This window comes from Mytilus edulis, chromosome 2 (genome assembly GCF_963676685.1).
Source record: "Mytilus edulis chromosome 2, xbMytEdul2.2, whole genome shotgun sequence".
Taxonomy (NCBI): domain Eukaryota; kingdom Metazoa; phylum Mollusca; class Bivalvia; order Mytilida; family Mytilidae; genus Mytilus; species Mytilus edulis.
Genome location: NC_092345.1, coordinates 27,582,962 through 27,607,401, shown reverse-complemented (window position 1 = coordinate 27,607,401; position 24,440 = coordinate 27,582,962). Strand labels below are relative to the sequence as shown.

Sequence of the window (24,440 nt, the reverse complement as noted above, 5' to 3'; positions counted from 1 at the left end):
TCATTTTTATGAGATATCTTATATATTATATGAGATATCTTATATATTATATATATTAGATATCTTTAATGTTTTAAAAATAAGATATCTCCTAAAATAGTTATACGTTCAGTTTAAATCCCTGTAAACTTTAAGATAATAATAATAACGTCTATGTACATTAAAAATGGGTCACAATTTAAAAGTTATTCATAAATTTTTTAAAAGATTCTGAATATTATTGAGCAGGCCAAATGAAAAGGTTTGCAACAGAATATAAAAGCCAGAGTTATCAGTATACAAAGTCCTACAAGCCCTACAAGAGGGGCTGGACAGGGGGGTATGTTTCTCCCTGCTCCTGCCCCTCTTCTCCCTTCTCCCGCCCTCCTTCTCCTTTCTCCCACCCTCCTTCTCCCGTCTCCCTCTTCTTTCTCTCTCCCTTACCTTTTCCGACATGCATTTCATTAAAATCCATAAAACATTCAGGAAGAGTTTCGCTTTGAAGATTAGTAATGCCATACTATTAAAGTAACGAGTATCTCCCCTTTAACATTTCGAAATTTCTCATGTAAATATTTCTTCTATATCCATCCAGTTTTTCAGGAGTAGATGCACTTAAAAGAGATACATTAATAGACAGATAGGGTGCAATATGCCTGCAACATAATCAGACGCATACAAATCCCCATCTAGGAAGGACATTCCAATGCAACCTCCCAGATTTTCAATATTTGACAAATTTTAATCGGAAATAGTCCTGTTAAGGACGGCAGTAAAAATTGTGAATGTGTGCCTCCAGCTTATTTCAGACCTCAAGGTCATAAATCTTTCGAGCATGATTTTTCTACTCAGACTCGTAATCAACCAATCAAATTGTTGGATTTCATGTTTCGAGCATGATTTTTGTGCTCCGAGCACTGAGCAAAGTTTTATGCCTTCAAGGCCTGATACACGCCGTCTCCCGATTACTTTTAAAGTATAAAATTCAGAGGCGTAGCACTCAAATTTATATTGGTACGGCGTGAAATATTATGGGTCGCAAAACAACTCATATCTGCCTTCTTGAGGCAGATATACGGCAGGGGGTTTGGGGGCAGTTAAAGGGCCAGAGAAATTTTGGGATAAATGGTGCAAAATCCTGCATTCTGACACTTAAATTTCGCTTATCATTTTTTCAGTAACAATTTGAGTTATCTCACTTTTTTGAAAGTCTAATTCAAAATATAGAAAAAAGAAAAGAATTTGAAACATGAAATGTGTCAAAAAGTCAACAATCCAAACGGATACAACAAGTGGAATATCTTGGCTTAAATTTATACTTCCAATTTTGTGTCCGATGCCATTCAATGTGTCTAGGCATACAGGTTTTTTTTTTATAGTGGTACAGATAATAAATTTCTTTGCCGAGCGTAGCGGGGCAGATTTCTATGACCTCTTTTTCGCCTCAAAAACATAAAATAAGTGTAAAATGCACTAATTTCAGAGTTCTTGACGTGAGGCTTGTATATAAATAAAGAGTAAGGGTTAAACATTTTTGATGCCGTCTTCTACTCCATTAAATTTCTATTATAAATTGATTAGATGGTTCCAACGCTAGAATTTCTTATTGACATTTATTGAGAGGTTTCTAGTGATGACTTCTTTACACATCTTTCGTCAAAGACATATAATGGTTCAATTGTAGAAGTTTATGTTATATATAAGTTATGGTCCTTATGATGATTTTAATACGGGGACCTCAATATCTCCCAAGAAAAAGAGTAAAACTAAAAATCATACAAGACTAACAAAGGCCAGAGGCTCACGACTTGAGACAGGCGCAAAGTTGCGGCTAGTTAAACATGTTTTTGAGATCTAAACCTCCCCCTTATACCTTTAGTCAATGTAGAAAAAACATACACACAACACTACGCACAGTAAAAGTCAGTTGAAGAGAATTCTGAGTCTGATGTCAGAATAGGCCACAAAAGAAACTAAACAAATTGGCAATTATACATAAACTAACACATACTTATAGCAGTTACATACTGACATGCGAGCTCGAGACTTGAATTAAACTAATATATGATATCGTTTCATAATATGAATATCAAGCACGATCCCTGCCGTTAGGGGTTTAGTAGTATACCATCATAAAATATATGAGAAGAAAGAACCCTGTCCAAGTGAATCAATATTAAAGCCAAAATAAGCAATCTTTAGTGAACTGACAACAGTATCGTAACTAACCCTTCTTAAAATAAGTAGCTTTTGAGTTGAATGCCGACAATGTTTGTGACAATGTATAAACAAGGGAAAATAGAACATTTTCAGCCGATTCTGAAAGGGACATCCCAAATTCACCATCATTTCTAAAAAAAATGTGATAAGTTTAAAAACAATTCACATAAAGTTCATCTACACAAAAAAACGTAATTGGTAGGCTAAGGTTGCATCATCTATAGACATAAAAAAGTATTTAAAAAAGATTCGATAATTTATTTTTTCATTTCGGTGCCCACTTTTTTATTTAGCTTATTGAATGCCGTACTCAGTTTGACTTTAAATAATTGTTTACTTTTAACACATTATGAAACCTGGATTAAGAGTTCAACTCGTCTCATTAATTGGCTACTAATCTACCACATCCCTTTATTTCTATTGAACTAGTATTAATAAATGTTTATATATATATATACCGTTTATATTGCCTATGACTCATAAATGGGATTTTCTGTCTTTGTTTTTTCCTGTAAAAACTTAGTTTTCTTTAATCCTGTGAAAAAACTTTGTTTTTTTTTCAATAAATTATAAAACTAGAGGCTCTAAAGAGCCTGTGTCGCTCACCTTGGTCTATGTGAATATTAAACAATGGACACAAATGGATTCATGACAAAATTATGTTTTGGTGATGGTGATGTGTTTGTAGATCTTACTTTACTAAACATTGTTGCTGCTTACAATTATCTCTATCTATAACAGTACTTTCTGTGGAAAATGTTATTGAAAATCTTCAAATTTTAAGAAAATTGTTAAAAATTGACTATGAAGGGCAATAACTCCTTAGGGGGTCAATTGATTATTTTGGTCATACTGACTTATTTTTAGTTCTTACTTTGCTGTACATTATTGCTGTTTACAGTTTATCTCTATCTATAATAATATTCAAGATAATAACAAAAAAAAAAGCAAAATTTCCTCAAAATTACCAATTCAGGGGCAGCAACCTAACAACCGATTATCCGATTCATCTGAAAATTTAAGGGCAGATAGATCGTGACCTGATCAACAATTTTACTTCCTGTCAGATTTGCTCTTAATGCTTTGGTTTTTGAGTTATAAGCCAAAAACTGCATTTTACCCCATGTTCTATTTTTAGCCATGGTGGCCATCTTGGTTTGTTGGTCGAGTTACCGGACACATTTTTTTAACTAGATACCCCAATGATGATTATGGCTAAGTTTGGTTAAATTTGGCCCAGTAGTTTCAGAGGAGAAGATTTTTCTAAAAGATTACTAAGATTTACGAAAAATGGTTAAAAATTGACTATAAAGGGCAATAACTCCTAAAGTGGTCAACTGACCATTTTGGTCATGTTGACTTATTTGTACATCTTACTTTGCTGAACATTATTGCTGTTTAAAGTGTATCTCTATCTATAATAAAATTCAAGATAATAACCAAAAACAGCAAAATTTCCTTAAAATTACAATTTCAGGGGAAGCAACCCAACAACGGAATGTCCGATTCATCTGAAAATTTCAGGGCAGATAGATCTTGACCTGATGAACAATATTACCCCCATGTCAGATTTGCTCTAAATGCTTTGGTTTTTTGAGTTATAAGCCAAAAACTGCATTTTACCCCATGTTCTATTTTTAGCCATGGCGGCCGTCTTGGTTGGTTGGCCGGGTCACCGGACACATTTTTTAAACTAGATACCCCAATGATGATTATGGCCAAGTTTGGTTAAATTTGGCCCAGTAGTTTCAGAGGAGAAGATTTTTGTAAAAGTTAACGACGCCGGACGACGACAGACGAAGGACGACGAACGACAGACGCCAAGTGATGAGAAAAGCTCACTTGGCCCTTCGGGCCAGGTGAGCTAAAAAAGGTATGGCATGCCATACCAACGAAAATCATTGGTACGACAGCAGGCTGCTACGCCCCTGTAAATCCAAACTTTAGAAACGCAGGTTATTTTTAATTTGTGAAAATACATGGAATTTTTGTGACACTATTTGTGCAATTTCGTAAGAAACCAATTTGTGTTAAATTGGTTGCAAAAAAAAGCTTCTTTTGGAAAATAATACTGAATATGATTTGTTGAAAATACATAGTACAAGCAGTCTTTGGAAATCAGAATTAACAATGAAGAATAATACAATTGTCCTGGAACTTGGTTATTTTGGCACACTTTTCCTATATGTTCCAAGTGTAACCCGTTTTGAAATATAATTGGACTGTACAGATAATATGGTTCCGGAAGCTTTTAAAAAATAGATTGCCGATACTGTAATCTTATAAATACAGTTTACACAGGACAGCAACATCGAAATGATGAAAAGGTTAACAAAGGCCTGTCATGTTGGGATGTCAACTATTAGACCCCCGGTTACATATTTTTTCTTTCAATTCAGTATTTCAAAAATTATTTCTTGAAATTTACAATCACACAATTCATGAAAATAAAACCCAGCGGCCAACAATAAATGAATAATCGTTTAATTAATTATTTTAATAATCATGATAATTGTCGAAAATAAACCAAGAAAAGTGCTCGGAACGACAAAACAAAATAAAAAAGATATGTTTGTTTGATATATTTCTTCAAATGCAGAAACAAACTGAAACACGTAAACATTTTAATATCATTTTGGTTCATGTTAATTAACACTTGGTGTACAGGGATGGGTGTGTTTTGTTGTTGAATTGGACATCATGGACATGATTTACAATTGAGATTCCCAACTATATTCCATTATGATCTTTAATATAAATATATATATATGAACCAAAAGTGCGCAAATTCAAAGCACAGAGTCTGACTTCTTTTACAGTGTACAATTTCAAGGATGCACCAAGTGTTTTACCTATAGACGATGCATGTATGTTCTCAGATTTTTTTTATTATATCATTTTTCAAGAAAGACAGAACAATTTCAAAATGTATTGTATGGTCCTGAACATGCCTGAAATATTTTCTACCAGACATTTTGCAACCTCAAATCAATAAATTCAAATTATTCTTGAAAATCACTGTTCACCAAATGAAATTTTGAAAGCTGAATCTCAGACTCCACCCTGTTAGTTGGAAATAAAACTAAATCAGTTAGAATTAATAGGAAATTTATGAAACCAGACAGGGGAAATAAAAAAAACGTTACTCTATATTAAGTAATGTCATCCTTTTTTGGCCAAATTCTATGCATATAGGTCAAATTTGAAGCAATTTATCAAAAAAAAAAAATAAGGATGGTGACATGTAATGTGTCGCTATACATGCACAGGCTCACAATAAAATCCTGGAAATTGTTAGTTTTTTATTCTTTCTCCATATATAAGAGATTGTAATGAATTAGTGAAAAGGTTTTTCATTACTATGCACAATTTTCTGCGACTGTCATACAAGTGAGAGTTTTGGCTAACCATAAAACCAGATCCAATCCACAATTTTCAGCATAAGAAAATGCCTAAAGCTGAACCAATTCGGAATATAACAGTTGTTATCCATTTGTTTGATTTTGCAGTTAGATTAAGGACTTTCCTTTTTAAGATTTCGTCGGAGTCGTTTTTGGTTGTTTTTTTGGTCGTTTTACTTTTTAATACCATTTTCTTGAATCTTTTGATCCACTCATTTATTAAATAATTGTTTTCCTGCTAAATTTTAATAATTTTAATACACTTTTTATCTCCTTTATATACCCTTTTCTCCTTTCTCCTGCCCCTTCTCTCCTTCCTCCCACCCCTTCTCTCCCTTCTCCCGCCCCTGCTCTCCCTTCTCCCTCCCCCTCTCTCCCTTCTCCCGCCCCCTCTCTCCCATGCTCCCAATACCCTGTCCAGCCCCTCCTACAAGGGATCTCCCTTTTTTACCACCTTACTTATTTTAAAATTACGTAATCCTAAATCAATCTCTGTTGATATTGTTCCTTAAAGCTCATAGGTTTTCTAATATCGGGCAAAACTCCTTAAAAATCAGTAATTTAAAGCTACGTGATCTTAATGACGTTTTCTTACTTTGACCATGACCATGACCAAAGATAAATTTACGATTTACATTTTGACAGATACAAATAAGGGGAGATAACTCGGCATTGACTCTCCAATATAAACAAATGTCATGGCGTCATTGAGGAAAGCATCGACTAGATTTAACCACTTATTGTGGCAACAATCACCGAAATGCACCAACTTATCGTTAGGTAATACAACTAAAAAGAATATTATTTATGTATTTATTATGTGAGCATTTAGGATGGCAGCCTGACTTACGATTAAAACATGCAAGTGCTCAAATCTATTATATTTTTTGTTCAATTTGTTTATAAAGAAATTATAAGTTTACCAAGTCAGTGATATTATCAGAATAATTATATGTAAAAAATGTTGTTAGAATGAATGTTATTATTTGTATGCAAGACATTTTATTTTAATAATTAGTTGAATTACTGTAGAATAAACTTTTATTTTTCTATTTTCAGTAAATGGAGTAAAACACATGGTAAGGAGTTATGTTAAGACTATTTGACAGTGGAATTCAGTAAAGATCTAAGTACATTAATGCATCACAGATAGAGGGAATAATTTTTTTTTATCAAGAACTTGAGAAGGAACAAATTGATACGCACATGAGGGTAGCTGCGAATACATAGCTCTTAAGCTCTTAAGGTCCATTTGATGATTTTGATACATGTATTTGCGGACCATTAGAATTTCAAAGGACAATAGAGCTACGTTTTCGCAGCTAACATGAGGGTAGAAATGCTCTTAAGTTACTGTTAAGCGTTCTTATGTCATTTTCAGCTACCATTAGCATCAAATGAGTTAAAATTTAGTCGTTGATTATTGTAATATCCTTATAATAGTCATTCGTCAGAGGTGTCAATAATTATCCTTTACTGTTATTTTTGGAAAACATTTAACGCGAATCTGACATCAAAATCATTCAAATTTTGTTTTCCTTTTAAAGAAAATTTACTTTCTATTGTAATGCACCAAAAATTACTGTTAAACATTATTTGGAAAGATTTTTTTTAACTTTTATTCATCATGGATACACAATTCATACATGTATAAATAATACATCAGAATCTCTATGCATCTTTTTCTGGAATCGCAAACATAAAACTCACATGCACATGATTGTCCATTCATAAAAAATCACAATAAGCAATTAATTTCTGAATTTGTAAACAGGAATAAGAAAGTTGCCACTTGTTGTCATCTTTGTCCTAGAAACAGTGGGCATAAGTATCCAGATGGTAAACTTAAAAATCCAGGAAACTTAATAGCTTGGTACATGTACATTACTTAAAAACTTCTGAAAAGATGTGCAAGACATTGACAAAATTTACTTGTTGTGTATTGTAATCACATTGTTACATTTGAAATAAAATATATTTTGCCCCTTCTTTTTGTATTGGTTATCAAATGACTAGATGTTGTAGTCCACTGTCATCATGGTCATAATTCAATTCAATTCAATTCAAATATTTATTGTCATATAAACTCTGAACAATAAGTTTGTGACAAATAATATAAACATACACAAAATACATTTAACAAACAAAACCATGAAAACAAAAAAAGCAAAAAAGCAAAACAATCTATCTATATGATATATAAATATATTTTATAAATAAATCAAGAGTCCCCTGTCCTCAGTTCTAATGCCTGTTTAAAATAGGACCCTAAGCTTTCTACTTCTTTTGAGGTTGATGGACAAAAAAGATATTTAATTTTTTCATTTTCTTGCCAGGACATAAAATCTGGCATATGTTTAATTACATTTCCTATAAAGTTATCTCTAATGTTTTAGCAATTTTTTGCAGTAAAAAATAAAATGGGCTTCATCCTCCATTGTATTACAGGATGTGCATAGTCTTTTTTCTCTAGGTATTTTTAAATGTCTTCCTTTTTCTATCATTAAATTATGATCGCTAATTCTCATTTTTGTTATGTTCCTTCTCTTTTCAAAAGATTTACAGTTTAAGTAGTTTTTCATTTCTAAATTTTGCTTTAAACTTTTATATAAATATAATTTACTTTTTTTATCTATTTTTTCAAATTTTTGTTCAAACATATTTGACTATGTGTAGAAATTTAAAAATTGATGTTTTAAGGTTTTTTTTAACAACTTTGAGTAATTTTTTCTTTTGTTTTCATAGTGACAAATGGCTAGAGTGATCACTCCATCTATATAATACATTGTCTGTAGATAGGCCAGAATGGGGGTCTGGTTGGGGCTTTTATACATCAGTAAAACAGCAACTTAACACTACATGTGGCAAACAACATCTGAATACTTTTAACATACAATGGACACATACATGTATACATGTAGGTTCGTTAGATTGCCTAAGAATGGTATTAATTTGTAAAAGGTTGATGTGAATGACTAATATTGCCTTTTATTTTCAGTCAAGCCTAGAGACATTAGGATTTATTGGTCTGGGTAATATGGGAAATCATATGGCCAGGAATTTGGTGAAGAAAGGACACAAATTAGTTGTTTTTGATGTGTCTAAAAATGCAATGAAAACAATTGAAAATATGGAGGGCTGTGAAAATTGTAAGTGGGTATTCACAATACAATGCTAAAAAAATCATATTGTAGATTCTGCATTCTTCAAAGATGTTTACCAATCAAGTGATATTTCACAGTATAATGTCTAAATGATGAACAGCAATATAAGAACTGATCTTTGACATACATGTTTAGTTTCAGAGTAAACCTTACATTTACTTCATATCTCAGATTTCTCAATCATATCAAAAAAAATAATTGTCAAAAATGTTCTCATTTCATTTTTTGAGAGATTTGAATATATTACCGCAAAAATTTAAAAAAAATTTGGTCGTATATTGGTATCACGTCAGCGTCGTCTGAAGACAGATGGTTTCCGGATAATAGCTTTAGTATAAGTAAATAGAAATCAATAAAATTTTAACACAATGTTTATAACCACAAAAGGAAGGTTGGGATTTATTTTGGGGGTTATGGTCCCAAAGGTTTAGGAATTAGGGGCCCAAAACAAGCATTTGTCTAGTTTCAGGACAATAAGTTGTGTATAAGTATTTCAATTGCACTGAAATTGTACTACAATGTTTAATATCACAAGTAGAAGGTTGGGAATTATTTTAAGGGTTATGGGGCAAACCGTCTAGGAATTGAGGGCTAAAAACAAGCATTTTTCTAGTTTACAGACAATAACTTGTGTATAACAGTATGGATTTCTCTGACATTGTGCCACAAGGTTCCATATAACAAAGGGAAGGCTGGGATTCAGTTTGGGGTTACTTTCCCCAAACATGTAGGAATAAGGGACCAAAAAATTGGCCAAAAAGAAGCATTTTTTCTAGTTTACAGACAATAACTGGTTTTTAAGTGTATGGATCTCTATGAAATTATACTACAAGGTTTCTTACTACAAAGGAAAGCCTGGGTTTTTTTTATAAGTTGAGGGCCAAAAAAAGGAGCCCAAAATAAGCATTTTTATACGACCGCAAATTTTGAAAAAATTTTCGTCGTATATTGCTATCACGTTGGCGTCGTCGTCGGCGTCGTCGTCGTCCGGCGTCCGAATACTTTTAGTTTTCGCACTCTAACTTTAGTAAAAGTGAATGGAAATCTATGAAATTTTAACACAAGGTTTATGACCACAAAAGGAAGGTTGGTATTGGTTTTGGGAGTTTTGGTCCCAACATTTTAGGAATTAGGGGCCAAAAAGGGCCCAAATAAGCATTTTCTTGGTTTTCGCACTATAACTTTAGTTTAAGTTAATAGAAATCTATGAAATTTTGACACAAGGTTTATGACCACAAAAGAACGGTTGGGATTGATTTTGGGAGTTTTGGTCTCAACAGTTTAGGAATTAGGGGCCAAAAAAGGGCCCAAATAAGCATTATTCTTGGTTTTCGCACAATAACATTAGTTTAAGTAAATAGAAATCAATGAAATTTAAACACAATGTTAATGACTACAAAAGGAAGGTTGGTATTGATTTTGGGAGTTTAGGTCCCAACAGTTTAGGAATTAGGGGCCAAAAAGGGACCCAAATGAGCATTTTTCTTGGTTTTCGCACCATAACGTTAGTATAAGTAAATAGAAATCTATGAAATTTAAACACAAGGTTTATGACCATAAAAGAAAGGTTGGGTTTGATTTTGGGAGTTTTGGTCCCAACATAATAAGGGGCCCAAAGGGTCCAAAATTAAACTTTTGTTTGATTTCATCAAAATTGAATAATTGGGGTTCTTTGATATGCTGAATCTAACTGTCATGACTGTGTATGTAGATTCTTAACTTTTGGTCCCGTTTTCAAATTGGTCTACATTAAGGTCCAAAGGGTCCAAAATTAAACTTAGTTTGATTTTGACAAAAAATGAATCAGTTAGGTTCTTTGATATGCTGAATCTAAAAATGTACTTAGATTCTTGATTATTGGCCCAGTTTTCAAGTTGGTCCAAATCGGGGTCCAAAATTAAACTTTGTTTGATTTCATCAAAAATTGAATAAATGGGGTTCTTTGATATACCAAATCTAACTGTGTATGTAGATTCTTCATTTTTGGTCCTGTTTTCAAATTGGTCTACACTAAAGTCCAAAGGGTCCAAAATTAAACTTAGTCTGATTTTAACAAAAATTGAAATCTTGAAGTTCTTTGATATGCTGAATTCAAAAATGTACTTAGATTTTTTATTATGGGCCCAGTTTTCAAGTTGGTCCAAATCAGGATCTAAAATTATTATATTAAGTATTGTGCAATAGCAAGTCTTTTCAATTGCACAGTATTGCGCAATGGCAAGAAATATCTAATTGCACAATATTGTGAAATATCAAAAAAAAAATTAATTAGAGTTATCTTTCTTTGTCCAGAATAGTAAGCAAGAAATATCTAATTGCAAAATATTGTGCAATAGCAAGATTTTTTTTTAATTGGAGTTATCTTTCTTTGTCCAGAATCAACTTAAATCTTTGTTATATACAATATACAATGTATATTCACTTTTTACTACCAACTGATAAATTAAAATAATCTTTACCATTCAGTGATAACAAGCAGTTTTTTTACATCTTAATATTTTATGATGTATTTAAATGAGTAGTTATTGTTGCAAACTCCATTAGAAATTTTAATTGAGATTAGTTTTGGAATAAGGGAAAGGGGGATGTGATTAAAAAAATTGGGTTCAAAATTGGGTTCAATTTTTCTCATTTGAAATTTCATAAATAAAAAAGAAAATTTCTTCAAACATTTTTTTGAGAGGATTAATATTCAACAGCATAGTGAATTGCTCTAAGAGAAACAAAAATTTTAAGTTCATTAGAACACATTCATTCTGTGTCAGAAACCTATGCTGTGTCAACTATTTAATCACAATCCAAATTTAGAGCTGAATCCAGCTTGAATGTTGTGTCCATACTTGCCCTAACCGTTCAGGGTTCAACCTCTGCGGTCGTATAAAGCTACGCCCTGCGGAGCATCTGGTTGTAGTTTCCAGTCAATAACTTGTGTTTAAGCGTATAAATCTCTCTTAAATTATACCACAAGTTTCCATACGACAATGGTTATGGAGGGTTATGGATGAAATCATTTAGCAAAAAGGGGAAAACAAGGGTTTTTCTGGTTAAACCTATGCTGTGTCAACTATTTAATCACAATCCAAATTTAGAGCTGTATCCAGCTTGAATGTTGTGTCCATATACTTGCCCCAACTGTTCAGAGTTGACCTCTGGGGTCATATGATAAAGCTGCACCCTGCGGAGCATCTGGTTGATTTAAGAGACAAAGAAGACAACTTTGAAAAAGTTTAATACATGTACCTCCATGACTTCATAAACAATTTAGTTATAAAACACTAAATGGTGATTGTAAAACACACCTAATCATTCTTTAAAATGGCACTTATGATTTAAGCTCAAACACCATTAATTTATTTTAAGCAATGGAGTATGATGTTATTATGTGCATGATAGTAGGGTTATGTTTTAAAGGGTGATGGATCATGGAGCTAACTTTCTGCAAAAGAAAAAAAAAAGAAAAATTAAATTCTGACATTGGATAGTTCAAAATTAATCTTAGAATGAAATTCAAAACAGTGTGGCTGTGGCTATTGATTGACACATTAAATTCATCCATTGGCTGGGACAATTTAGGTGAACGTTTGTATGTAACGACCACTGCTCACTATGTACTTTTTAAAGACACTTAAACTATTGGGTCACCAAAGGTTCTCAACACCTTAATAAAGTAATTCGAAAAATTAATCAGAAATAACACGATGTTTTGATTTATACCAATTATATAAATCAAAACATAAAGGTTATTCCTGATTAATTTTTCGAATTATTTTATAATTAAAGGCGTTAAGAAACCATTGGTGACCCCACAGTTTAAATGTCTATCGTAGGTACGTCGTGAACAGTGGTCGTTACAGACAAACGTTCACGTAAATTGTCCCAGTCAATGGATGAATTTAATGTGTCAATCAATGGCCACAGCCACACTGTTTTGAATTTCATTCTACTTCAATCATGAACTAATTATGATTAAGTGAACAGGCACAAAGTCTTCTCTCTGTGAAAAACAACATACATTCATAAAATGATTCTTGTCTATAAAGTATATTTTATCAGAAACAAGTGACCCCATGTCCGGCTGTCAGAATATAGATTCAACCTGATAATGGGCCTGACTCATAAACAACTAACAAAAACTCTTAAGACACAAAGTACTGTTCTGAGAGTTATTATGAGAATATATACATTATACTTTTTTTTATCTGTGTAATGCCTTTGTGTCAAGACACGTTTACTGTTTACAGTTTCAGGGGACTAATTGACTTTTGTTTTATTGTAGTTTAAGGAAATTTACTCAAACTTTTACTGTTTGAAGTTTTCTAAAGGATTAATGATTTATTGTAGGTGTACAAACAGTAAACTCACCAGCTGATGTGGCAGCACAATGTAAACATATAATTACCATGTTACCAGCCACACAACATGTACAAGAGGTCTACACCAGTCGAGGTACTGGTATATTTAGGTATGTTTCAAAAGGCAAGAGCTGGGCAACAGTAGTACATTTAATTCTGCTTAAACAGTCAATGTATTTCAGAGATCACCTCCCCATAACAACTGTTTCAGACCTTCCCAAATGTTTTCTCTATATAATTTAACTCTTCTCAGCTGCCACCTGTCTATTGTCACAAGAAACTGTAAAACAGTCATTTAATTTTTTTATAAACAACCAAAATAATCATGACTTATGTATTGAGTTTTAAAGTCAAAATGAAAATCTGAACTCGTTTGCAACTGAGATTACAAATTAAGAGGTGAATTCTTGTTGTATTCTTTTTCAAAACATTATCAATAATTATTTTGATATTTTACAGTGCTATACAAGAAAACAGTTTATTAGTTGACAGTAGTACCATAGACCCTGCAGCATCCCAAGAAATGGCAGCTATAGCATCAGAAAAAGATTCATCATACGTTGACGCACCTGTTTCTGGAGGTTTGTAACCATGTTAACCATAAATCAATGATGGAAGATTGCATGTCAAACTTAGATAGTTACATGCAACATGCTTTTACTAGGAGCGTAAATGGGTGTATCTGCACGAAAGATCGCGAAATAAAGAATTGAATAAACAATTAAAAATTTCTTGCACGCTGATATTTTTACCGATTTCATGAAACACGATGAATAACGACCCTTTTCAAGGCTGCATGTGAAATAAAATGGCAAAACATGTTGCATGAAAATAACCCTTTACCATTTACCACCACCGTCTTTTACAAATTTCCTTTAAAAAAAATTGGATAGAATTAAAATTTGAATGAAATATTTCAACAAACAAAAGAAAGCAAATGAGAAAAAAATTGATTACCACTCTTTTCAAATATAGAAAGGTCAAAACTAACAAATTGAATACTGTAAACCAACTTATTTTAGTGGATATGTTGATTCGCGTTCAGCCCTTTCTATCCATTTTCGCTAACAAAGTGATCAAGTTTAAAAGGAATGCCAAAATATCAACTTGTTTGTATGTTTTCAGCATTTATTTTCAACTATTTAACATGAATATCTTCATATGTTTCCAGGCGAAAGTTTCAGATTTTTTTTTTATCTCTGACAGCTTTGTTTTTTAGGGTGATGCAACACCAATACTAACCATATATTAAAATAAAACATGTGCACTACCCAATAGTAAATATACAGAGGGTCACATGTTCACTTTTAACCAATCATATTCCTTGAAGTGTACAGGAGGTGAGATGAAATTGATTCCACAGTATGTGATACTATATTAGAGAATATTCCTGTCAAACCAAAATATGTTCCGACACATTTAGTTTTTCCAATGCATTGTCAAAGCTGAGCCCACCTTCCGAGTGCTGGATTTAATCGCTGTTTTGAAGACCCATTGGTGGTCTTTGGTTGTTATAGATCTACTCTTTGGTTGGATTGTTGTCTCTTTGACATTTCCATTCTCATTTTAGTATTTAAAACATGTGTTACATTTTTTACAGGTGTAAATGCAGCTAGGGATGCAGCCTTGACCTTCATGGTGGGTGGAGCTCCGAGAAGTTTTGAAATGGCGCAAAAATATTTGTCTGTTATGGGGAGGAATGTAGTACACTGTGGACCTGTAGGAACAGGACAGGTATAAAATAAATTCTTAATTTAACTCATCTTCCGTGCATTTTCTTACAAAAATGTATTCTTGTGCACAATGTAGGATTTTATGCACCTGTGTTTGATTGGCTAGGGCATATACTGTATGCAGTGCCTTTCATTCTGTCCTGAAATTAAAAATTTTCTTATGCCTGATGATATTTATCAGATTTTTCAAACATAGGTGTATAATTATGATTTGCATATCAGATCATATCAGAATTGAGTTGTGTGGACCTACTGTAATTAAGGTACAATTTGAATATCACTTTTGTAGTTTCCACCTCTCTTTTGCAGCTGCACAAAAGTTTATTTTTCTGGGACTCAAAGTATTCATTTCCTTTCAATTGTCCTCTCTTAGTCAAAATTATGTAACAAGACTTGGAAAGTTACTTTAAAAAAAACTCTACTTGTGCAGAATTTTATGTAATTTATAAGCTGTAAAATGATTCCTGCATTTTCATAAAAGAAATTAAACAAGAATGGTTTTATAAGTGTTTTAACAGATTTCTGTTTAATATTTAACTTCTAATTTTTTTCAAAAGTAGTTGAACTTGGCATTGGCATACTATAATGATCTGATAATGCAGTTAAATTAAAAATAAAAGGAAAGGACATTCCAAGTTCTGAAAGAGATACATGTTTATTTGTGTATTTCTTTTTTATTACAATTTGTGATTTAAGCAAATTGGAATTTGATTTATCTCCCTTTGCCCATTGTTGTGAAATTCAGATAAGGCTCGGCCAGTGCAATGAACTTGTAGTTTTAAATGATAGACTGGTAGCTAGCTATCCATTATGTAGTACTGTGAATTCATTAATATTCGTTGGATACTAATTTTCGTGGATTTCGTGAGTACAGGAGAACCACGAATTCAAATATTCAACGAATTACAAATTTCCTAAAGGAATGTGTGCAGACTTTTGCAAAACCACGAAATTAAATATCCACGCATATGCAAATTTTCCTCAAACCATGAAAATTGGTACCCATGAAAAAAAACGAATCCACAGTAAACTTATTGGTCTCATTTTTTGTAACAGCCCCATTGTTGTTTTATTTGTTCACTTACACTTAAAAGATAGATATGGGAGAAGCAAACTCAACTTCTGTTTGCTCAGTGATTTCAATTAATTTCCTGTCAGTAGTTTAAAAGTATAGGTTTTAACATACACTCTTGAAAGCTTGCATGGTGAGAATCTAAATTCTACTTATTTTTAATGAATGAAATATATATATAATTGTAGACATCTCACGACAGACCACATAAGTAGAATGTATATTTCTATTTCCAAGAATTTTGTTAAATGATAGACACAAGATTATTATATTTGACGTGTACATTTTTTAATGTATCACATTTTAAGTTATTTTTGCAACAAATTTATTTTGGGCACATTTAACACTACATTTCTATTTTAAGTTACTTATTATAGTTAAAATTAAAGATTTTAAGTATATTTTTTGTCCTTTTCAGGCAGCAAAAATTTGTAACAATATGTTATTAGGAATATCAATGATAGGAACTTCTGAAGCAATGAACCTAGGTAAAAAGTAAGTCATATCAATTTTATAGTTATAATTATAGATTATCGTTGATCATCTCAACAAGATTAATTTTCTAGCTTGAGCAGGGACGGTGAAAGCGAGAAAAGAAATCGAGTTGAGATGACCAATGATAATCTGTATATCGCTATTTTACCCAAGCTGACGTTGTCAATTTCATGTCAATTTCATTAGCAACGCGACATGCTCCCTTAGTTTCTAGCTATAATTTTCATATCACTCGACTCCCTTTTCATATAACTCGACTCTGCTGAGAAAGGGAATTGCCAGTCGGCAAGATCAAAGGAAAAATTTCGTAAAATAGCGATAATCTTTATTATTTAATTCATAATTAGATTATTGTTAATTACCGGGGTATAGTTACATTATTTTTCAAAGCCTGAATTTGTATTATGAATACATGAATAGTTTATAAAAATTTGACAATGTTTGTACCCTGCAATAGTAGGGGGTATTATGTTTTCCGACCCGTATCCACCATTTGCTTGATCAATATCAAGATTAAGTTTGTTTTAGAATAGTTTATCTTAAATTTAAGGTCGCATCAACTTGAAAAGTAGTACACCTTTGGTTACCCCACAGTTTAAATTCTATAATAAGTAAGTAGTGAGCAGTGGTTGTTACAGACAAACGTTCACCTAATCTGTCCCAGTCAATGGGATAATTAAGGTTGTCAATCAATGGCCACAGCCACACTGTTTTGAATATGATTCTATTGTTAAAAATATATTTGGCACTTCACTGAACATTGAAATGTGATTAGGCCAGTTTGACAACGTTATCATATTGACACACATTTTTGTAATATTAATAATAAAAAATCCTGGTCAACAAAGTGTTGTATGGGAATACAGGAATCATTATGCCTCTCCATCTTTTCATGTGCATTGTCAGTGCAAAATCTTTTAAAAGGCCAGATGATGTGCATATACATGTACATAGAAATAAAATCCAATCAAACATGTTTACCCAGAGTATTTCGAAATGTTTTTTCCCTGGTGGTCCCTGGCTGATGAAAAACTGCTGGTCCTCACCACTATTTCTATTACAAACTACCATAATTGTGTCAGTCCTTTGAAAATTTTGGTGGTAAAGTCCTTCTGACCACCGTTTTTTGAGAACTCTGTTTAGCAACTTCAACTAACTCAAAGTATTGCATTGAAGAAATTATCCTTTTGTTAGTTCACTTACAGTACAATTTTTTTTACAATATTTCAGATTAGGCCTGGAGCCAAAATTATTAGCGAAGATTTTAAATACAAGCTCTGGTAGATGTTGGTCAAGTGAAGTATATAATCCTTGTCCAGGAGTATTAGATGGTGTACCGTCAAGTAATAATTACGAGGGAGGATTTGGAACAGCTCTCATGACCAAGGTCAGTATAATATTCTTGCATTTTATATGCTTCAAATGACATTAAAGACAACAGCAACCTAAATTACCAATAAGTAGTTGTTTCAATACTGTCTTCATGTTTTGCATAGAGTGTTATGGACTTTGCAATGATTTAGCGGTGTTGTTGACTTGAATATTGTTTTATTCTTTAAACTATGAATACCGTGAGTTTTGCACCAGAAATTTACCCTTCCTCACAAACACTTCAACAGGTCTTTGATCACTATATATAATTTCATTTTATACAATTGTTGCAAGTTTGCTTCACAATAACAGTTTCTCTTCGTGGACAATTTAGGCTTAAAATCATTAAAACAAAAGTACAGTACAAGTACTGTGTATTTATTTTATTTTTTTCAAGGGTGGAGGCAAATTTGTATTTCCCTGGAAATTTGATTTTGTACTTTTGAAAAGTTGTACTCTATTATTAATGTTTGAATTTGCGGTTCACTCATTCCCATTAAAGGCACTGAAATTGGTACATTACTACACAAATGATTATGAATTGACAGTATTTTTAACATGTATATAAAAAGAGTTGAAAGGAGAATATTCTTCTTTGCATCCAGCATGTCCATGATTTTATTCTTGATTCAGGATTCGAGTAAATAGTGTTTTATAAGAAGAATTGTATTTTATGCAACAGTTGATGTTTTGACTTATTTATGTTTATTTTTAATAGGATTTGGGTCTTGCCAATAATGCAGCTACAGTGACTAAGTCCGCCATACCCATGGGAAGTCTGGCCCACCAGATTTATAGAATCATGACAAGTAGTGGCTATGCTGGAAAGGATTTCTCATCAGCTTACCAGTTTTTACAAGACCAAGAAGACAAATCATAATGTGATATAAGGACAATCATATTTTCTAGCTTTTTTTTCTTTATTTGTACAGAATTTTGAACAGTGTTCTAGAAGAGATTTACAGTAAAAAATGAAAAATTGATCAAGAAAAAAATGGCTATGATTACAGTCAGGATGCTTTTGAATTCCTTAAAAGAAAACTTATTTATAAAATGTATGGTATTAGAAAAATAGGTTCATTAATTTCCGCTAAGTGGCAAGTTTGAGATATTGGTTACTTCATGAGATTTATTTGAAAATTTGGATGAATTTTCATTTTTAAATAACAAAAAATGATTTTTTTTATCAATCATCCTGTTGACCAAACAACATAACTGCTGTGATAGTGACATTTTGTAAATTAAACCACAAAAAAATTGTAAATGATGAGTGTTTTTAGCTATATTTAAAATCTGACCAAACAAGAACTTTTGTAATCATTAGATGATATTTTTGCCTTTTTGATATATTTGCAATCAACTAAATTTAATAAAATGATTTTTCCTCTTTTTTATCCAGCATTTTTGTGATCTTGTATATTGTAGACATTCCTCTATTTTGTACCAATTTAGTTTGAATGCATTTATGGTATAAGTAAAATGGAAATATATAAAGAGAGAATGAAGGTTTATGTATGATTATTTGAAAACTTCTGTGAAGTTAAGTATAAGAAACAATTGTGTAGACTAGCACGAAATATTTGTTTATAAGAATTCATTTTTATCCTTATACATATAAAAGTAATAAGACTGTAAATAATGGGTGATTTAGATACTAAATATTATACAAGAATGAAATGAGATTTTTTTGTAATCCTGCTTTTAAGATTGACAGCATGAAGTGTTGGAGTCTGTCCATCTTTTGTATCTGTTTTGTTCATAATGGATTTTTTCTGCATCTCCTATTTACATGAAGGGGGGGGGGATACTCATTTAGTATCTACAACTCTTCCCAAACCCCTTATTACAATTTATTGAACTTACTCACAATGTTCTCCATAAAATGCTATTTTGCACCTCTTTAAGTGTTTTCAATCTAAATCATTGTGCAGGGGAAGGGGGTATCCTTTTGTCAGCTTTGCTCACAGTATGCGTAGTTAATATTTGTTTTGATGAAATTGACCATGAAACTTAAATGGCTGGAAATTGATAATATATAATTATACACAATGGTAATTGATTATGTCATATAAGACATGACATTTTTGCATATTGTTGGATAGTTGAAGTGATATACTCAATTTTTCTACTGTTATTGAAACTTTTTATTTGATGGCATTTGTACAGCATAGCTTGAAAGTTTTTGGGTTCACTACTTCATGTAAAAAGTGTGAATTTTTCTCCCTAGGATTCTTTATTGTGCATTGAAAGCATAAAGAACAAGTCACTTCTGAAATTCAAAAGTGTTTGTCTATACTAAATTTTTGGACATGACAGTCTAAAGAACAAGTAAAACATTCTGTCTGTGTTTATTTGATACACATTTTTGGAACATTGAACAAAAGAATATGATTTTTTTGAAAAAATAATTTTATTACACAAAATTGGTGTGATAATACTATATGATAATCAAAAACATAACATTTTTTTTATTTAAAGATATGTTTATGTTGATAATAGTTTTCAGTCTGAGGTTTTTAGTGGTGCTCATCATGACTTTAATTCTATGTTAAAAAAAGACCGTGAAGAAAGTTTGTAATTAGGACAAATTTGAACCTTATTTTAATAGGGCATTTTTAACCGATGGATGATGTTTACAATGACAAACAACAAACAGTGCATAATGTATGATGTTTACCATACACAGTACATCTGTTCACATTTTACTGTTATACATTTTGGTGTCATCTTTATATTTTTTGGGTTTGACTTTTATTGATTTTACACTTACCATTAAAGAAGTATTTTTATATTATGAATTTCAATATTTTTATGCCCCACCTACGATAGTAGAGGGGCATTATGTTTTCTGGTCTGTGCGTCCTTTCGTTCGTCCGTCCGTCTGTCCGTCCGTTCGTCCAACTTCAGGTTAAAGTTTCATGGTCCACTGAACATAGAAATTAAAAGTGTGAGTTTCAGGTTAAAGTTTTTGGTCAAGGTAATTTTTGATGAAGCTGAAGTCCAATCAACTTGAAACTTAGTACACATGTTCCTTATGATATGATCTTTCTTATTTTAAAACAAAATTTGACTTTTGACACCATTTTCATGGTCCACTGAACATAGAAATTAAAAGTATGAGTTTCAGGTTAAAGTTTTTGGTCAAGGTAGTTTTTGATGAAGCTGAAGTCCAATCAACTTGAAACTTAGTACACATGTTTCTTATGATATGATCTTTCATATTTTTAAACTAAATTAGACTTTTGACACCATTTTCATGGTCCAATGAACATAGAAATTAAAAGTGTGAGTGTCAGGTTAAAGTTTTTGGTCAAGGTAGATTTTGATGAAGCTGAAGTTCAATCAACTTGAAACTTAGTACACATGTTCCTTATGATATGATCTTTCTTATTTTAAAACAAAATTTGACTTTTGACACCATTTTCATGGTCCACTGAACATAGAAATTAAAAGTATGAGTTTCAGGTTAAAGTTTTTGGTCAAGGTAGTTTTTGATGAAGCTGAAGTCCAATCAACTTGAAACTTAGTACACATGTTCCTTATGATGTGATCTTTCTTATTTAAAACAAAATTAAGGTTTTTGACACCATTTTCATGGTCCAATGAACATAGAAATTAAAAGTGTGAGTTTAAGGTTAAAGTTTTTGGTCAAGGTAGTTTTTGATGAAGCTGAAGTCCAATCAACTTGAAACTTAGTACACATGTTCCTTATGATATGATTTTTCTTATTTTAAAAAAAAAATTGACTTTTGACACCATTTTCATGGTCCACTGAACATAGAAATTAAAAGTATGAGTTTCAGGTTAAAGTTGTTTGTCAAGGTAGTTTTTGATGAAGCTGAAGTCCAATAAACTTGAAACTTAGTACACATGTTTCTTATGATATGATCTTTCATATTTTTAAACTAAATTAGACTTTTGACCCCATTTTTATGGTCCACTGAACATAGGAATTAAAAGTGTGAGTTCCAGGTTAAAGTTTTAAGTCAAGGTAGTTTTTGATGAAGTTCAAGTCCAATCAACTTGAAACTTAGTACACATGTTCCTTATTAGTTGATCTTTCTACTTTTAAGGCCAAATTAGATTTTTTACCCAATTTCACGGTCCATTGAACATGGAAAATGATAATGCAAGTGGAGCATCCGTGTACTTTGGACACATTCTTGTTGCCTTTTCTGATTAAGTCAAATATTTGATAATTTCACAGATACTGTGATTAGATCATTCAGACATTGGTATATGCTCGTCATTGAAGCTGAAAGAGAACTTGGTTCTAAGAAGTCTTATAAAGAATGACAAAATGCTCAACAAAATATGCTTGAATAAACTGGCCATTTGGGGTAAAAATTTATACTAAAATTATAATTGACCCATAAAAACAGACAACACATGACCGAAACAAAATATGATGAATAGACTAAAAAAAAATGTGTTTATATTTGTGTAATTTAGGCCTTTAGGTGTTAGTTTTCTCTTTTTGAGTTTCATGTTTTGTCTACTTTATGCAGTATGGGTTTTTGAATAGTTATTTTTTGTGTGTTCTGATTCACAACGGTACAATCAGTTGTGCAATATCCTGAAAAGCCATAGAATTAGATAAGAATTAATAATATGTCTGAAAGTGTATTTTCTTATAATCAGCATCATCTTATCCTACATCATCGCAATATATCAGATCAATTGTGTTGCGTTGTTCTCCTTGACATTAAGGTTTAGCTGTAGGTTAGGTACACGAGAGATGTTCAGTTTTAACAGTATAAAGCGGTGGCTTTTTCTGTCAGGTGTCCTTGCATCCATACCAGTGATAGAGTATGAAATTCAAACTACTGCTCCACTGGTTCATTGAACAGATATGGCACATGGTGGTTAAAATAGATTCAGGAATTAACAACAAGAAACTTGGGATATACATCTGCAGTATTACAAGTTTCTGATGTCTGTTAGACTGAAACCTAACAACACAAACCAAAACAAATCTTTCAGATCAATTTACAATTAGGCAGTTTGGCTATCGTTTGATATTAGATACTATCATTTAGGATGCTTTTTAGCTCACCTGGCCCGAAGGGCCAAGTGAGCTTTTCTCATCACTTGGCGTCCGTAGTCCGTCATCGACGTTAACTTTTTACATATTGAACTTCTTCTAGAGAACCACTGAATGGAATGAAACCAAACATGGCCTGAATGTTCCTTAAGAGGTGCCGACCAAGTTTTGTTACTTTTTAGCCGATCCATCATCAGTGGGGGACTTAGTTTAACATAGGACCCTATGGGAAATGCATACAAATGACTTCTTTTAGAGAACCATTTAATGGAATAAAACCAAACATGTCATGAATGTTCCTTATGAGATGCTGACCAAGTGTTGTTACTTTGTAGTCGATCCATCATCCAAGATGGCCGCCAGCGGGGGACTTAGTTTAACATAGGACCCGATGGGAAATGCATACAAATGACTTCTTTTAGAGAACCACTGAATGGAATAAAACCAAACATGGCATGAATGTTCCTTATGAGGTGTTGACCAAGGGTTGTTACTTTGTCGCCGATCCATCATCCAAGATGGCCGCCAGCGGGGGACTTAGTTTAACATAGGACCCTATGGGAAATGCATACAAATGACTATTTTTTAGAGAACCACTGAATGGAATGAAACCAAACCTAGTTCGAATGTGCCTTATGAGGTGCTGACCAAGTGTTAATACTTTGTAGCCGATCCATCATCCAAGATGGCCGCCAGCGGGGGACTTAGTTTAACATAGGACCCAGTGGGAAATACATACAAATGTCTTCTTTTAGAGAACCACTGAATGGAATGAAGTTAAACATAGCATGAATGTTTCTTATGAGATGCTGACCAAGTGTTGTTACTTTGTCACCTATCCAACATCCAAGATAGCAACTGGGGGGGACTTGGTTTAACATAGGACCCTATGGGAAATACATACAAATGTCCTCTTTTAGAGAACCACTGAATGGAATGAAACCAAACATAGCATGAATGTTCCTAATGAGATGCTAACCAATTGTTGTTACTTTGTCGCAAATCCAATGTCCAAGATGGCCGCCAGTTGGGGGACTTACTTTAACAAAGGACCCTATGGGAAATACATACAAATTTCATCTTTTAGAGAACCACTGAATGGAATGAAACCAAACATAGCATAAATGTTCCTTTCCTAAAGAGGTGCTGGCCAAGTGTTGTTACTTTGTAGCCAATTTTTATCTTTTTTTATATAATTTCAAAAACCCAGGTAGAGTCAGGTGAGAGATACAGGCTCTTGAGAGCCTCTAGTTTTGAAATGTGAGATATATTTTTTGTCATCTATTAGCTATGTTAGTGGACCACCTTTTGCTTTTTGGGAAGTAATAGCGAGATTGCATACAGCAGGGACATTCTATAGAAAGTATAGAAAGTCCCTGCTTACAGCATTTGGGTTCCAGTAATCTTTAGGGATATCATGAAGTACATTGCATACTATGAAGGTTTTCTTGTGACCAGACAATGCCATAAACTGTTATTGTTTTGTAGAACTAAGGAAATCATTTAAGTGTATAACTGATGTCTTTTTTTTTTTAGAATATGTATTGTATTAGTATATCAACATTTTGTAAAAGCTTAATATAGGCACTCATTACCACTGTTTCACATT

The 24,440-nt window shown here is 32.4% G+C and overlaps 1 protein-coding gene across 3 annotated transcripts in view; it reads left to right on the top strand.

Moving 5' to 3' along the window:
• The window catches only part of LOC139511875 (3-hydroxyisobutyrate dehydrogenase, mitochondrial-like), a 32,044-nt gene extending 11,466 nt beyond the window's left edge, over positions 1-20,578 (top strand). For 2 of the 3 annotated variants that reach the window (XM_071299010.1, XM_071299011.1), the window contains exons 2-9: positions 6,660-6,679; positions 8,599-8,749; positions 13,106-13,226; positions 13,576-13,697; positions 14,717-14,850; positions 16,340-16,416; positions 17,647-17,803; positions 18,506-20,578. In XM_071299010.1, coding sequence (XP_071155111.1) covers positions 6,660-6,679; positions 8,599-8,749; positions 13,106-13,226; positions 13,576-13,697; positions 14,717-14,850; positions 16,340-16,416; positions 17,647-17,803; positions 18,506-18,667 — 944 coding nt within the window. In that variant the 3' untranslated portion in view covers positions 18,668-20,578. Of the gene's footprint in view, positions 1-6,225; positions 6,381-6,659; positions 6,680-8,598; positions 8,750-13,105; positions 13,227-13,575; positions 13,698-14,716; positions 14,851-16,339; positions 16,417-17,646; positions 17,804-18,505 lie in introns of those variants that run through there. The other variant, XM_071299009.1, reaches the window with a different exon arrangement.
• The last annotated feature ends 3,862 nt before the right edge of the window (positions 20,579-24,440 follow it).